Source organism: Pseudophryne corroboree, chromosome 4, assembly GCF_028390025.1.
Source record: "Pseudophryne corroboree isolate aPseCor3 chromosome 4, aPseCor3.hap2, whole genome shotgun sequence".
NCBI classification, from domain to species: domain Eukaryota; kingdom Metazoa; phylum Chordata; class Amphibia; order Anura; family Myobatrachidae; genus Pseudophryne; species Pseudophryne corroboree.
Window position 1 is genome coordinate 943,339,781 of NC_086447.1, and position 17,582 is coordinate 943,357,362.

At 52.2% G+C, this 17,582-nt stretch overlaps 1 protein-coding gene across 1 annotated transcript in view; it reads right to left on the reverse strand.

Annotated features, from left to right (window-relative positions):
* LOC134910750 (calcium/manganese antiporter SLC30A10-like) overlaps positions 1–3,707 on the reverse strand; it is a 57,319-nt gene extending 53,612 nt beyond the window's left edge. The window contains exon 1 of the mRNA XM_063919125.1: positions 2,100–3,707. Within this exon, the coding sequence (XP_063775195.1) occupies positions 2,100–2,628 (529 nt within the window). The 5' untranslated portion in view covers positions 2,629–3,707. The remainder of the gene's footprint in view (positions 1–2,099) is intronic.
* Between the last annotated feature and the right edge of the window lie 13,875 nt (positions 3,708–17,582).

The following is a 17,582-nucleotide window of genomic DNA, read 5'->3' on the forward strand; positions in this document are numbered from 1 at the left end:
CGTGCGACCAGACACCCAACCTATACACTCCGTGCGACCAAATACCACTCTTATACACTCCGTGCGACCAGACACCCAACCTATACACTCCGTGCGACCAAATACCAATCTTATGCACTCCGTGCAACCGGACACCCAACCTATACACTCCGTGCGACCAGACACCCAACCTATACACTCCGTGCGACCAAATACCAATCTTATACACTCCGTGCGACCAGACACCCAACTAATACACTCCGTGCGACCAAACACCCAACCAATACACTCCGTGCGACCGGACACCCAACCTATACACTCCGTGCGACCAAATACCAATCTTATACACTCCGTGCGACCAAATACCAATATTATACACTCCGTGCGACCAAATACCAATCTTATACACTCCGTGCGACCGGACACCCAACATATACACTCCGTGTGATACCAAACACCCAACCTATACACTCCAAGTGACCAAACACCAAACCTATACACTCCGTGTGACCAAACACCAAACCTATACACTCCGTGTGACCAAACACCCAACCTATACACTCCGAGTGACCAAACACCCAACCTATACACTCCGTGTGATACCAAACACCCAACCTATACACTCCAAGTGACCAAACACCAAACCTATACACTCCGTGTGACCAAACACCCAACCTATACACTCCGAGTGACCAAACACCAAACCTATACACTCCGAGTGACCAAAACACCAAACCTATACACTCCGAGTGACCAAACACCCAACCCCTACTCTCCGAGTGACCAAACACCCAACCTATACACTTCGTGTGGCCAAACACTCAACCTATACACTCCAAGTGACCAAACGCCCAAACCAATATACTCCGAGTGACCAATCGCCCAACCTATAAACTCCGCGTGACCTAACGCCCACCCTATACACTCCACGTGACCAAAAGCTCAACTTATACACTCTGCGTGACCAAAAGCTCAACTTATACACTCTGCGTGACCAAACGCCCAACCTATACACTCCGCGTGAGCAAACGCCCAACCTGTACACTCCGCATGACCAAACGCCCACTCTATACACTCCGCGTGAGCAAACGCCCATTCTATACACTCTGCGTGACCAAACGCCCATGCTATACACTCCACGTGACCAAAAGCTCAACTTATACACTTTGCGTGACCAAACGCCCAACCTATACACGCCGCGTGACCAAACGCCCAACCTATACACTCTGCGTGACCAAACGCCCAACCTATACACTCCGCATGACCAAACGCTCAACCTATACACTCCGCGTGACCAAACACCAAACCTATACACTCGAGTGACCAAACACCCAACCTATACACTCGAATGACCAAACGCCCAACCTGTACACTCGAATGACCAAACGCCCAACCTATACACTCCGCGTGCCCAAAGCCCAACCTATACACTCCGCGTGTCCAAACGCCCAAGCTACACACTCCGCGTGCCCAAGCACCCAGCCTACACACTCCGCGTGCCCATACGCCCAACCTACACACTCCGCGTGCCCAAACGCCCAACCTATACATCCGAGTGACCAAACACCAAACCTATACACTCCGTGTGACCAAACGCCCAACCTATACACTCCGCGTGACCAAACGCCCAACCTATACACTAGGTGTGACCAAACGCCCAACCTATACACTCCGTGTGACCGGGTGGTCTTCAGTTTGCCGGCTAACACACTCCGCGTGCCCAAACGCCCAACCTATACACTCCGAGTGACCAAATGCCCAAAATATACACTACGTGCGACCTGACACCCAACCAATACACCCTGTACACTCCGTGTAACCGAGCACCCGCCCTGTACGATCGGACACCCACACTATACACTACATGTAACAGCATGAAGGAAACCCCAGTGTCCCCATGACCTGAGGCATAATATAGTGCGGGGGGGGGGGTACTGGTGCCAGCACCACACTTATCACTCAGGACTGGACTTTGGCCTCAGAGATAAACAGTAATTACTGGGCCCTTTATTAGCTGCACCTATAATGGTTATATACAATTATTTATACACTTATAGAACTAGAAGTCCCAGCATGCCACACACCACCCCAAAGACCCCGGGGAAATAACCGAAAGGCACCTGCTCTGCCGTCTTCTGTGGCCCCGGGCCCCTGACTGATCTCTGCACTGCCGGAGGGGACACTCAGCTCAGACTCTGCGCCAGCTTTGCGTCTGAAGAAGAAGCGCACACAAGCGCCGTAGTCCTGGAAGACCAGCAGCCCCACGATGTTGACCCCCAGGCCCAGGGCCCCCACGATCAGCACCAGCTCCACGTTGTCGATCCTCTGGGGCGTGGCCAGGCGCAGCACAGAGTCCACCAGGATGGTGAAGCAGAGGGCGGTAAGGAAGACGGCATTACACAGGGCGCCCACCACCTCTGCCCGCGGGTAACCATAGGTGGCCCGGGGGCCTCGGCTGCGGCGCCGGGACACCCGGGAGGCTGTGATGCCCACGCACAGGGAGATCAGGTCGGACAGCATGTTGAAGGAGTCGGAGATGAGGGCGATGGAGTTGCCCAGGTACCCGGAGACCAGCTCCACCACGAAGAAGATGGCGGTGATGACCAGCATGGAGATGAGGCGGCAGCTCTGCCCGGTGTAGCGGCCCATGGCGTCTGGTGCCCGCCTGGGGTGTCAGCTCTGTGCCTGGGGAGGAGGGGGGAGAGGGGTGCCCGGTGCCCACTGTAGGGGGGTCTGCTCTGTGCCCAGGGAGGAGGGGGGAGAGGGGTGCCCGGCGCCCACTGCCAGGGGGGTCTGCTCTGTGCCCGGGGAGGAGGGGGGAGAGGGGTGCCCGGTGTCCACTGCAGGGGGGTCTGCTCTGTGCCCAGGGAGGAGGGGGGAGAGGGGTGCCCGATGCCCACTGCAGGGGGGTCTGCTCTGTGCCCAGGGAGGAGGGGGGAGAGGGGTGCCCGATGCCCACTGCAGGGGGGTCTGCTCTGTGCCCAGGGAGGAGGGGTGAGAGGGGTGCCCGGTGCCCACTGCAGGGGGGTCTGCTCTGTGCTCGGGGAGGAGGGGTGCCCACTGCCAGGGGTGTCAGCTCTGTGCCTGGGGAGGAGGGGGGAGAAGGGTGCCCACTGTAGGGGGGTCTGCTCTGTGCCCAGGGGGGAGAGGGGTGCCCGGTGCCCACTGCAGGGGGGTCTGCTCTGTGCCCAGGGAGGAGGGGTGCCCACTGCCAGGGGTGTCAGCTCTGTGCTCGGGGAGGAGGGGGAGAGGGACGCCTGGTGCCCGCCCGGGTGTCAGCTCTGTGCCTCGGTGAGAGGGGCTGCCGGTAGCGTCAGCTGTGTGCCCGGGGAGGAGAAGGAGGATGGTGCCCGGGGTGCAGCTGTGTGCCCGGCTCCGGGGGGCATATGGCAGCGGGCAGGCTCTCAGCCAGGGTGAGCGGACGATGATATCGGAGGATACGGAGCTGGAGCCGGCAGGTGGCGGAGGCGGGCGGTGCTGGTCGCTGTGTGCCCGGCGGAGAGAGTGTTGCCGCTGCCGCTGCTGCTATATATGAGGCAGAGATAAGAAGCTGCTGTGTCAGGGGATTATCTCACTGCCCTGCCCTGCCCTTCTGTCCCAGCATCACGTACACACTGTGCCTCCACCTCCTCCCACCTCTACTCCGTGCCTCCTCCTCCTCTCACCTCTAGACGATGCCTCTACCTACTCTAGCCGGTGCCGCCTCCTCCTCCTCTGACCTCTAGCCGGTGCCTCCACCTCCTCTCACCTCTAGCCGGTGCCTCCCCCTCCTCCCACCTCTACTCCGTGCCTCCTCCTCCTCTCACCTCTAGACGATGCCTCTACCTACTCTAGCCGGTGCCCCCTCCTCCTCCTCTGACCTCTAGCCGGTGCCTCCACCTCCTCTCACCTCTAGCCGGTGCCGCCTCCACCTCCTCCCACCTCTAGCCCGTGCCTCCTCCTCCTCTCACCTCTAGACGATGCCTCTACCTCCTCTCATCTCTAGCACGTGCCTCCTCCTCCCACCTCTAGCCCGTGCCTCCACCTCCTCTCACCTCTAGCCGATGCCTCCTCCTCTCACCTCTAGCCGGTGCCTCCTCCTCCTCTCACCACTAGCCGGTGCCTCCTACTCTTACCGCTAGCTGATGCCTCCTCTCACCTCTAGCCGATGCCTCCACCTCCTCTCACCTCTAGCCGGTGCCTCCTTCTCTCACCTCTAGCCGGTGCTTAAACCTGCTCTCACCTCTAGCCAGTGCCTAAACCTCCTCTCACCTCTAGCCAGTGCCGCCTTCTCCTCTCACCTCTAGCTGGTGCCTCATTTAGCCGATGCCTCCACCTCCTCTCACCTCTAGCCGATGCCTCCACCTCCTCTCACCTCTAGCCAGTGCCTCCTCCTCCTCTCACCTCTAGCTGGTGCCTCCTCTCACCTCTAGCCGATGCCTCCACCTCCTCTCACCTCTAGCCGATGCCTCCACCTCCTCTCACCTCTAGCCGATGCCTCATCTCACCTCTAGCCGGTGCCTCCTCTCACCTCTAGCCTGTGCCTCCTCTCATCTCTAGCCGGTGACTCCACCTCCTCTCACCACTAGCCCGAGTCTCCTCCTCTCACCTCTAGCTGATGCGTCCTCTAGCCGGTGCCTCCACCTCCTCTCACCACTAGCCGGTGCCTCCTACTCTTACCTCTAGCTGATGCGTCCTCTAGCCGATACCTCCACCTCCTCTCACCTCTAGCCGGTACCTACTCCTCTCACCTCTAGCCGGTGCCTAAACCTCCTCTCACCTCTAGCCAGTGCCTCCTCCTCCTCTCACCTCTAGCTGGTGCCTCCTCTCACCTCTAGCCGATGCCTCCACCTCCTCTCACCTCTAGCCGATGCCTCCTCCTCTCACCTCTAGCAGGTGTCTCCTCCTCTCACCTCTAGCCAGTGCTTCCACCTCCTATCACCTCTAGACCGTGCCTCCTCCTCCTCTCACCTCTAGCTGGTGCCTCCTCTAGCCGATGCCTCCACCTCCTCTCACCTCTAGCCGATGCCTCCTCCTCTCACCTCTAGCAGGTGCCTCCTCCTCCACTCACCTCTAGCCCGTGCCTCCTCCACCTCCTCTCACCTCTAGCCGGTGCCTCCTCTCACCTCTAGCCCGTGCCTCCTCTCACCTCTAGCTGATGCGTCCTCTAGCCGGTGCCTCCACCTCCTCTCACCACTAGCCGGTGCCTCCTACTCTTACCTCTAGCTGATGCGTCCTCTAGCCGATACCTCCACCTCCTCTCACCTCTAGCCGGTACCTACTCCTCTCACCTCTAGCCGGTGCCTAAACCTCCTCTCACCTCTAGCCGGTACCTACTCCTCTCACCTCTAGCCGGTGCCTAAACCTCCTCTCACCTCTAGCCAGTGCCTCCTCCTCTCACCTCTAGCTGGTGCCTCCTCTCACCTCTAGCCGATGCCTCCACCTCCTCTCACCTCTAGCCGATGCCTCCTCCTCTCACCTCTAGCAGGTGCCTCCTCCTCTCACCTCTAGCCAGTGCTTCCACCTCCTATCACCTCTAGCCCGTGCCTCCTCCTCCTCTCACCTCTAGCTGGTGCCTCCTCTAGCCGATGCCTCCACCTCCTCTCACCTCTAGCCGATGCCTCCTCCTCTCACCTCTAGCAGGTGCCTCCTCCTCCACTCACCTCTAGCCCGTGCCTCCTCCACCTCCTGTCACCTCTAGCCCGTGCCTCCTCTCACCTCTGCAGGGACAGCACATTGCATGATCCATTTATCATGCGACTGACAGAATTAGTCAGATGCTACTTGGGCTCTCAGGCTTCTCACATGCCAGGAAGGGTTAAATGATGAAAACAGTGTGATCCCGCTTTCCTAGATCCAGTGCACTGCACGGCGTAGCTCAGCGCTAGTGTTACATCACTATAACGTGTAACGTGTGCAGGTGCTCAGGGCTCGTCAGGTCACAGCTCCAAGGTCATTTCATATCTATATAATAAAGCTGACTGCTGATAGAAATGATGTCTCCAATACACAACAGGTGTTATCCATAGTAACACACATACAGAGGGGGGTACAAAGAGAGAGAGCAGGGAACAGTAAGACAGCGGGATCGGGAAGAGACAGCGCAGAGACAGAGGAGAACCCCAGGCAGCACGGACAGAACTGCTAGTGCTCCTAATACAAGAGGCCGAAGCGTATTAGGCAGACATTGGGGCCAAGACCCAAAGCAAAATCCCCCTGAGCGGATATTTTCTGTGGTTCCTCCATGAACTCCCCATAGCTTTCTATGGAGGCTGCGAAGCTGTCAGATTTACCAAGCTCCGGAACGTTTTGCATTCAAGAGTCGGCCCCCGGAAGCTGACGCCATCTAAAGTAGCCGTAAACCATCTGGGCGATATTACCACATACTGCAGTGTGAGTGTGGGCGCTAATAACAGGCCCAGATCACACTGCAAATGTCACTATTAATAAATGAGCTCCCTAAACATGGAGTGTGCGCGTTTAGTTTTGCGGAGCGGTGTAAGTGACGTTACGTGTTGTGGAGCGAGGGTACTGGAACAAGATGAAGGCTTGGCGTAAATGATTGTTAGGGGTGTTCCCCCAAGCTTCAAACACACAAAACTGCCACACGTCATAATCACAGATCCCATGTCATAATCACAGATCCCACGTCATAATCACAGATCCCACGTCATAATCAAAGATCCCACGTCATAATCAAAGATCCCACGTAATAATCACAGATCCCATGTAATCATCACAGACCCTATGTCATAATCACAGATCCCACGTCATAATCACAGATCCCACGTCATAATCCCAGATCCCATGTCATAATCCCAGATCCCATGTCATAATCCCAGATCCCATGTAATAATCCCAGATCCCACATCATAATCCCAGATCCCATGTTATAATCAAAGATCCCACGTAATAATCACAGATCCCACGTAATAATCACAGATCCTACGTAATAATCACAGATCCCACGTCATAATCAAAGATCCCACGTAATAATCCCAGATCCCATCCCATGTAATAATCCCAGATCCCACGTCATAATCACAGATCCCATGTAATCATCACAGACCCCATGTCATAATCACAGATCCCATGTCATAATCACAGATCCCACGTCATAATCAAAGATCCCACGTAATAATCACAGATCCCATGTAATCATCACAGACCCTATGTCATAATCACAGATCCCACATAATAATCACAGATCCCATGTCATAATCACAGATCCCATGTAATCATCACAGACCCTATGTCATAATCCCAGATCCCACGTCATAATCACAGATCCCACGTCATAATCACAGATCCCATGTCATAATCCCACATCATAATCCCAGATCCCATGTCATAATCCCAGATCCCATGTAATAATACCAGATCCCACATCATAATCCCAGATCCCATGTTATAATCAAAGATCCCACGTAATAATCACAGATCCCACGTAATAATCACAGATCCCACGTCATAATCAAAGATCCCACGTCATAATCCCAGATCCCATCCCATGTAATAATCCCAGATCCCACGTCATAATCACAGATCCCATGTCATCATCACAGACCCCATGTCATAATCACAGATCCCATGTCATAATCACAGATCCCACGTCATAATCGCAGATCCAATGTCATAATCACAGATCCCACGTCATAATCAAAGATCCCATGTAATCATCACAGACCCTATGTCATAATCACAAATCCCACGTAATAATCACAGATCCCATGTCATAATCACAGATCCCATGTAATCATCACAGACACTATGTCATAATCACAAATCCCACGTAATAATCACAGATCCCATGTCATAATCCCAGATCCCATGTCATAATCCCAGATCCCATGTCATAATCCCAGATCCCACGTCATAATCACAGATCCCACGTAATAATCACAGATCCCATGTCATAATCACAGATCCCATGTAATCATCACAGACCCTATGTCATAATCACAGATCCCACGTCATAATCACAGATCCCACGTCATAATCCCAGATCCCATGTCATAATCCCAGATCCCATGTCATAATCCCAGATCCCATGTAATAATCTCAGATCCCACGTCATAATCCCAGATCCCATGTTATAATCAAAGATCCCATGTAATAATCACAGATCCCACGTAATAATCACAGATCCTACGTAATAATCACAGATCCCACGTCATAATCAAAGATCCCACGTCATAATCAAAGATCCCACGTAATAATCACAGATCCCACGTAATCATCACAGACCCTATGTCATAATCACAGATCCCACGTAATAATCACAGATCCCATGTCATAATCACAGATCCCATGTAATCATCACAGACCCTATGTCATAATCACAGATCCCATGTCATAATCACAGATACCACGTCATAATCCCAGATCCCATGTCATAATCCCAGATCCCACGTCATAATCCCAGATCCCATGTCATAATCCCAGATCCCATGTAATGATCCCAGATCCAACATCATAATCCCAGATCCCATGTTATAATCAAAGATCCCACGTAATAATCACAGATCCCACGTAATAATCACAGATCCCACGTCATAATCAAAGATCCCACGTCATAATCAAATATCCCACGTGATAATCCCAGATCCCATCCCATGTAATAATCCCAGATCCCACGTCATAATCACAGATCCCATGTAATCATCACAGACCCCATGTCATAATCACAGATCCCATGTCATAATCACAGATCCTACGTCATAATCACAGATCCCATGTCATAATCACAGATCCCATGTCATAATCACAGATCCCATGTCATAATCACAAATCCCACGTCATAATCACAGATCCCATGTCATAATCACAGATCCCACGTCATAATCACAGATCCCACATAATAATCACAGATCCCATGTCATAATCACAGACCCTATGTCATAATCACAGATCCCACGTAATAATCACAGATCCCACGTCATAATCACAGATCCCATGTAATCATCACAGACCCCATGTCATAATCACAGATCCCATGTCATAATCACAGATCCCACGTCATAATCGCAGATCCAATGTCATAATCACAGATCCCATGTCATAATCACAAATCCCACGTCATAATCACAGATCCCATGTCATAATCACAGATCCCACGTCATAATCACAGATCCCACGTAATAATCACAGATCCCATGTCATAATCACAGATCCCATGCAATCATCACAGACCCTATGTCATAATCACAGATCCCACGTCATAATCACAGATCCCACGTCATAATCGCAGATCCCATGTCATAATCACAGATCCCATGTCATAATCACAGATCCCATGTAATCATCACAGACCCTATGTCATAATCCCAGATCCCATGTCATAATCAAAAATCCCATGTAATAATCCCAGATCCCATGTAATAATCACAGATTCCACGTCATAATCACAGATCCCATTTCATAATCCCAGATCCCATGTCATAATCCCAGATCCCACGTCATAATCCCAGATCCCACGTCATAATACCAGATCCCATGTAATAATCCCAGATTCCACATCATAATCCCAGATCCCACATCATAATCCCAGACCCCATTATGTAATAATCCCAGATCCCATGTCATAATCCCAGATCCCATGTCATAATCACAGATCCCACGTCATAATCACAGATCCCATGTCATAATCACAGATCCCACGTCATAATCACAGATCCCATGTCATAATCACAGATCCCATGTCATAATCACAGATCCCATGTCATAATCATAGATCCCACGTCATAATCCCAGATCCCATGTAATAATCTCAGATTCCACATCATAATCCCAGATCCCACGTCATAATCACAGATCCCATGTAATAATCCCAGATCCTGTGTCATAATCACAGATCCCATGTACTGTAATAATCCCAGATCCCACGTCATAATCACAGATCCCACGTCATAATCACAGATCCCATGTCATAATGACAGATCGAGATGAGGAATAGTTTAGGTAAGAAATGGATGTAACGCCGACCGCGTTCGTCAGACGTGCAGGTTGCTGGCCAAACTCTAACTTTTTTTAAAGGGGCAGTCATTTACAAGGCATGGTATTGCTTGGTAATAGATTGCCCTTTCAACTAAAACGTCCGAGTTCGGCCGGCACCCCGCACGTCTGGCGAACTCGGTCAGCATTACAACCCATATGTGATTGGTTGGGAAGGAGCAGCTACGGTACATTGTCATAGCAATAACACCATTTACAGTTTATGTTACATGTGAGGTCTGTAGGGAGCTCAGGGTCAGGCAGTTCATACAGTGTATATATATATATATATATATATATATATAGTTGTGTACACTGTAGTTACTGTCATTAGGCTATGGCGTGCACACCTACTTATTACAGAGGAATTATTCATAAACCTATAATAATCAGTGTTCCCTAATAACCTAGGAGGAGATGAGCTATATAACACGTACACGGGAAACCACAACGCGTGGGGCCTACACTGAGAAGGGGATGAGGTGTAACCAGTGCTGTGGACGTGGCCAGTGCCACGTGGTTGTGTACATCCTCTACACTGTCGGACCCAATTTCTCCCTAAATACGAGGGGGGTGTAATACGTTCCTAGATGTGCAGTGGACAGGTAGAGGATGCTTGTGACCTGTAATCTCTGACTAAAGGCTCTTGTGAAATGTCACGTCACAGAACCGTACATAAGCAACACCGCATAGCGAAGGAGTCAGTGGGGGGAATGTAATAGGGTGTGAGAATCAGAAAGCGTTTTTTTTTTTAAAGTGGCAATCATTTTCATGGCAAAATCACCTTGGTTATGCCATGTAAATAATTGCCGTTTTAAAAAACAGGAGAACTCTTACAAAATCTCTCACTTTCTGATTGTCACACCCTATTACATTCCCCATTTCCTTCATGAACCCGTTATGGAGCTTAGCAGGGGCCACGGGAGAGCCAGGATCTTCTATGACTACAAGAGTGGTCTGCCAAAGCAGGAGTGTTCTGACTGCGAGCTGCTTTTGGGGAGGAATTACCTTTCAGGCAGTTCCTGGAAGACAAGGAGCGCTGCAGCAGACCTGCGTCCACCATCATCGAAGACAACGTTACTGCTGTGCTGGGCATAGTTGAGGTGGAAGTCAGGGTGCCCGTGCCCCAGTTAGAGAAATAGATAGGCATTCTGGAGAATACTTTGAAAAAATTTAACATTCACTTTGTAAATATATATATATATATATATATATAATCTGTTATTACCCAGTTTTGTACACATAGCTCCCCTTCCCAGCCTGATCAGCAAGGTGCCTGACTAGAGCCCCTAATGTGATGATCCCCATCCCAGCATCTCTACGTGATGCTAGAACTTCTAACGCGGTGCTCCTCTTCCCAGCCTGGTCACATGGTTCTAGAACTTCTAACGCGGTGCTCCTCTTCCCAGCCTGGTCACATGGTGCTAGAGCCTCTAACGCGGTGCTCCTCTTCCCAGCCTGGACACGTGGTACTAGAGCCTCTAACGCAGTGCTCCTCTTCCCAGCCTTGTCACATGGTGCTAGAACTTCTAACGCGGTGCTCCTCCTCCCAGCCTGGTCACATGGTGCTAGAGCCTCTAACGCAGTGCTCCTCTTTCCAGGCTAGACACGTGGTACTAGAGCCTCTAACGCAGTGCTCCTCTTCCCAGCCTGGACACGTGGTACTAGAGCCTCTAACGCGGTGCTCCTCTTCCCTGCCTGGATACGTGGTACTAGAGCCTCTAACGCGGTGCTCCTCTTCCCAGCCTGGACACGTGGTACTAGAGCCTCTAACGCAGTGCTCCTCTTCCCAGCCTTGTCACATGGTGCTAGAACTTCTAACGCGGTGCTCCTCCTCCCAGCCTGGTCACATGGTGCTAGAGCCTCTAACGCAGTGCTCCTCTTTCCAGGCTAGACACGTGGTACTAGAGCCTCTAACGCAGTGCTCCTCTTCCCAGCCTGGACACGTGGTACTAGAGCCTCTAACGCGGTGCTCCTCTTCCCTGCCTGGATACGTGGTATTAGAGCCTCTAACGCAGTGCTCCTCTTCCCAGCCTGGACACGTGGTACTAGAGCCTCTAATGCGGTGCTCCTCTTCCCAGCCTGGACACGTGGTACTAGAGCCTCTAACGCAGTGCTCCTCTTCCCAGCCTGGACACGTGGTACTAGAGCCTCTAACGCGGTGCTCCTCTTTCCAGCCTGGTCACATGGTGCTAGAGTTTCTAACGCAGAGCTCCTCTTCCAAGCCTGGACAAGTGGTACTAGAGCCTCTACCGCAGTGCTCCTCTTTCCAGCCTGGTCACATGGTGCTAGAGCCTCTAACGCGGTGCTCCTCTTCCCAGCCTGGACACGTAGTACTAGAGCCTCTAACGCGGTGCTCCTTTTTCCAGCCTGGTCACATGGTGCTAGAGCTTCTAACGCAGAGCTCCTCTTCTCAGTCTGGTCACATGGTGCTAGAGCCTCTAATGCGGTGCTCCTCTTCCCAGCCTGGACACGTGGTACTAGAGCCTCTAACGCGGTGCTCCTCTTTCCAGCCTGGTCACATGGTGCTATAGCTTCTAATGCAGAGCTCCTCTTCCCAGCCTGGCCACATGGTACTAGAGCCTGTAACGCGGTGCTCCTCTTCCCAGTCTGGTCACATGGTGCTAGAGCCTCTAATGCGGTGCTCCTCTTCCCAGCCTGGAAACGTGGTACTAGAGCCTCTAACGCGGTGCTCCTCTTTCCAGCCTGGTCACATGGTGCTATAGCTTCTAATGCAGAGCTCCTCTTCCCAGCCTGGCCACATGGTACTAGAGCCTGTAACGCGGTGCTCCTCTTCCCAGTCTGGTCACATGGTGCTAGAGCCTCTAATGCGGTGCTCCTCTTCCCAGCCTGGAAACGTGGTACTAGAGCCTCTAACGCGGTGCTCCTCTTTCCAGCCTGGCCACATGGTACAAGAGCCTCTAACGCGGTGCTCCTCTACCCAGCCTGGTCACATGGTGCTAGAGCTCTAACGCGGTGCTCCTCTTCCCAGCCTGGTCACATGGTGCTAGAGCCTCTAACGCGGTGCCCCCTTCCCAGCCTGGACACGTGGTACTAGAGCCTCTTATGCAGTGCTCCTCTTCCCAGCCTGGTCACATGGTGCTAGAGCCTCTAACACAGAGCTCCTCTTTCCAGCCTGGTCACATGGTGCTAGAGCTTATAACGCAGAGCTCCCCTTCCCAGCCTGGTCACATGGTGCTAGAACCTCTAATGCAGTGCTCACCTTCCCAGCCTGGTCACATGGTGCTACAGCCTCTAACGCAGTGCTCTTCTTCCCAACCTGGTCACATGGTGCTAGATCCTCTAACGCAGTGCTCACCTTCCCAGCCTGGTCACATGGTGCTAGAGCTTCTAACGCAGAGCTCCCCTTCCCAGCCTGGTTACATGGTGCTAGATCCTCTAACGCAGTGCTCCCCTTCCCAGCCTGGTCACATGGTGCTAGAGCTTCTAACGCAGTGCTCCTCTTCCGAGCATGGTCACATGGTACTAGAGTTTCTAAGGTGGTGCTCCCCTTTCCACTCTGGTTACATGGTGCTAGAGTTTCTAAAGTAGTGCTCCCCTTCCCAGTCTGGTCATGTGGTGCTAGAGCCTCTAACATAGTTCTCCCCTTCCCAGCCTGGTCACGTGGTGCTAGAGCTGCTAAAGTTGTGTTCCCCTCCTCATCCTGGCCATATGGTTCTAGAGTCTCTAATGTGCTCCTCTTCCCAGTCTAGGCAATCGTGTTAGAGAATCCAATACCGTGATACCCTTTCCAGCCTGGTCACATGGTGCTAGAGCCTCTAACATGGTGCTCTCCTTCCCAGCCTGGTCAACATCGTGCTAGAGCCTCTAGTGCAGTGCTCCCCTTCTCAGCCTTGTCACATTGTGCTAGACCTTCTAACGCAGTGCTACTCTTCCCAGCTTGGTCACATGGTGCTAGAACCGCTAACGTGGTGCTCCCCTTCCCAGCCTGGTCAACATGGTGCTAGAGCCTCTAATGCAGTGTTCCCCTTCTCAGCCCTGTCACATGGTGCTAGAGCTTCTAACGCAGTGCTACTCCTCCCAGCCTGGTAATGTGGTTCCAGATCCACAAACATAGTGCTGCCCTACTCAGCAAGCTGCTTGACTAGAACATCTGCGGTGCCCTTCCCAGCCTGGTCACATGGTGCTGGAGCCACAAACACAGTGCTCCTCTTCCCAGCTTGGTAACGTGGTGCTAGAGCCTCTAATGCAGTGATCTCCTTCCCAGCCTGATCATCAAGGTGCAAGAGCTGCTGTGATCCCTTTCCCAGACTGATCACGTTGTGCTAGAGCCTCTAACGTGGTTCTCTCCTTTCCAGTCTGGCCATATGGTGCTAGAGCCACTAACATGTTGTTCCCCTTCCCAGCCTAGTCACATAGTGTTAGAGCCTGGTCAACATGCTAGATCCTCTAATGAGGTGCTCCCCTTCCCAGCCTTGTAATGTGGTGGGGATGCGGTCATGTGACCGGCGCTCGGGATCCTGGCAGTCACCATGCCAACACCGGAATCCTAATTGCTGTAAATGCCGTCAGCCAAAATGCCGATCCACAGGGTCTATTCCCACTCGTGGGTGTCCCGATCCCGTAAGAAGCTTTGTTGCGCTTGCCCAAACTCCCCCCCACCCTCCCCCAGCCGGCATTATAGTGCCGTTATCCCGGTCTCCGTATGCTGGTATCGTGTACCCAACCCATGGTGCTAGAGCCTCTAGAGAGGCGCTCCCCTTCCCAGCCTGGTAACATGGTGCTAGAGCCACTAACGTAGTGCTCGCTTTCCCAGTCTGGTCACATGGTGCTAGAGCCTCCAATACAGTGATCCCCTTCCCAGCCTGGTAACATGGTGCTAGAGCCACTAACGTAGTGCTCGCTTTCCCAGTCTGGTCACATGGTGCTAGAGCCTCCAATACAGTGATCCCCTTCCCAGCCTGGTCATGTGGCGCTAGAGCCTCCAATACAGTGATCCCCTTCCCAGCCTGGTCATGTGGGGCTAGAGCCTCCAATACAGTGATCCCCTTCCCATCCTGGTCATGTGGAGCTAGAGCCTCTAATGTGGTGCTTCCCTTCCCAGCCTGGTAACATGGTTCTAGAGCCTCTAATGGGAAGAGGGGAGCTGGAGGAGACCATTTCCTCTAGAAACCAGAGGAGTGGTCCCTCTGGCATAGAGGGGAATGCTGTTAACCAAGCCAGATGGTGGTGGTTGGGGATTCAATCATTAGAAAGGCAGATAGGGTAATCTGCTACCGGGACCGTGATAAATAGATGTTAGTGCTCTGAGTGTTATAGACTCTGGCACAGTGCCAGAGTCTACAGCCCTTACGCAGGTCTCTGGAGAAATGGCCACCGCGCCATTTTCCCTGACACCTGTGCAAGCGCTGTTGTCTTTGGCACTGTGCCAGAGTCTATAACACTCAGAGCGTTAACAGGAGGGGGCCCAAACATGGAGACTGCACACGAGTCCCCTCCTCCATAGATACACCCCTACCCGGCAGTCTTGGTGCATGTTGGCACCAATGAACAAGTTAGCGGTAGATGGGATGTCCTTATAAATGATTTCAGGGATCTAGGCCGGAATCTTAAGGCAAGGACATCTAAGGTAATATTCTCTGAAATATTACCTGTGCCACGCGCTAGTCCAGGGAGACAGAGGGAGATCAGGGAGGTAAATGTGTGGCTAAGAGACTGGTGTAGGAAGGAGGAGTTTGATTTCTTAGGCAGACTTCTCGGTCAGGAGACATGATGGGCCAGCGGTGCTAGGGGGAAGGATGGTTAGAAGGCTGGAGGAGATTTTAAACTAGGCGCCAAGAAACTATGGGAGCCTCAGTGAGATTAGCAATGAAGGGGGGTGTATTAAGATAAATGGGGGGAGAGAGGGGGAGAGGAGACAAACAGCCAAAGTAAAAATAATCTAATTAAAAGTCTGAGGAATACACACACAAGGAAATTCTATCAAGGAAAATCCAGATGGAGCCGCTCTTATCTACAACGGCTCCATTGCAAACGTGCACTCCTGGCGTGACTAGGCGATCCGTCCGCCTACCCACGCCGGGAGTGCGCAGAGATGCTTCCCATTCTGAGCGCCTCTGTCCAGGCACGCGCGCCCAACCAGGACGGAGACGCTCTCCATTCAAGTGAATAGGGCGCATCTCCGTCATAGGCGTGTTCGGCCAACCAGACGGAGATGCTCACAGCGTCTATGCGTGCCCAGGCGGGCGTGCCTAATCACAGACGGAGCCACGGAGTAAATAATCTAAAGTGTATGCTTGTAAATGCAAGAAGCCTATCGGGGAAAATGGGGGAAGTACAAGAAATAGCAATGAGCGAGCAATATGACGTCATAGGCATCACTGAGAATTGGTGGGATGATTCTCATGATTGGGCGGTCAATGGGGCTCATTCCAAGTTGATCGCATGTAGAAACTTTTTGCTGCCCGTGCGATCAACTAGTCCCCGCCTATGGGGGAGTGTATATCTGCATAGCAAGGGTGCGATCGCTTGTGCAGCCCTGCTATGCAAAAATAGAATCCTGTAAAACAAGACCGGGGTAATAGTTACTTACCCTGTGCGATCGATCCAGCGATGCAGGTCCCGGAATTGACGTCAGACATCCGCCCTCCAAACGCCTGGACACGCCTGCGTTGGACTCACCACTCCCAGAAAACGGTGAGTATCCACCCGGAACGCCTCCTCGCTGTCAATCTTCTTGCAGTCGCACTAGCGATCACTTTCTTCTTTCTTCTGGTCGTTGCCCGGGCGACGGCTGTCGCTGGGTAATGGCGTGCGTGTGCATTGCGGGCACCGCGCAGGCACCGTCCCGACCGGTTCGCACCGCTGCGACAACCCTCCATGTGGAGGATTACACTCTATCCAGGAAAGACAGGGCAAAAAAAAGATGAGGAGGAATTGTCTTTATGTCAACCCTATCCTTAGACCATACCTAAAGGAAATTGTTTCCGAGGGTATTGCTGATAACATCAAGTCATTATGGAGGAAATAAAACTTGAAGGTAAATCTTCAAAGAAGCTACTAACAGGGACTTGCTATAACCGCCACATACTGAGGAAGAGATAACTCCAACAGCAAATTGTAAAGGCTGCAGCAATGGGGGAAGTGTTAATTATGGGAGACTTTAATTATCCAGACATTAATTGGTCATCGGAGGCAGGTGGAACAGCTAGGGTTAATACGTATTTAAGCATACTTACTGATCACTACTTGTCCCAAGTGATTGAGGAACCGAGTAGAAATAATGGGCCGGGGGGGGGGCTGAAGTTTCTTCACTCCCCCCGTCGCACGGCTCCATTGAAGTGCAGGCCAATATGGATGAGATCGTCCATATTGGCCTGCATGCACAGCCGGCGGGGAACCAGCGATGAACGAGCGTGGGGCCGCGCATCGTTCATCGCTGGCGCTTCCACACTGTACGATATGAACGTTATGTCGTTCATTAATGAACGAGATCGTTCATATCTTGCAGACAAATCGCCCAGTGTGTAGGGCCCATTAGACTATACTTGTCCTAGTGATAAAAAATAACGTTGAGGCAATATCTAACATTAATGTAAGGGGGTCCTTGGCAAACAGCAGTCATAGGGGGTCATTCAGACCTGATTGCATGCTAGGTTTTGTTGCAGCGC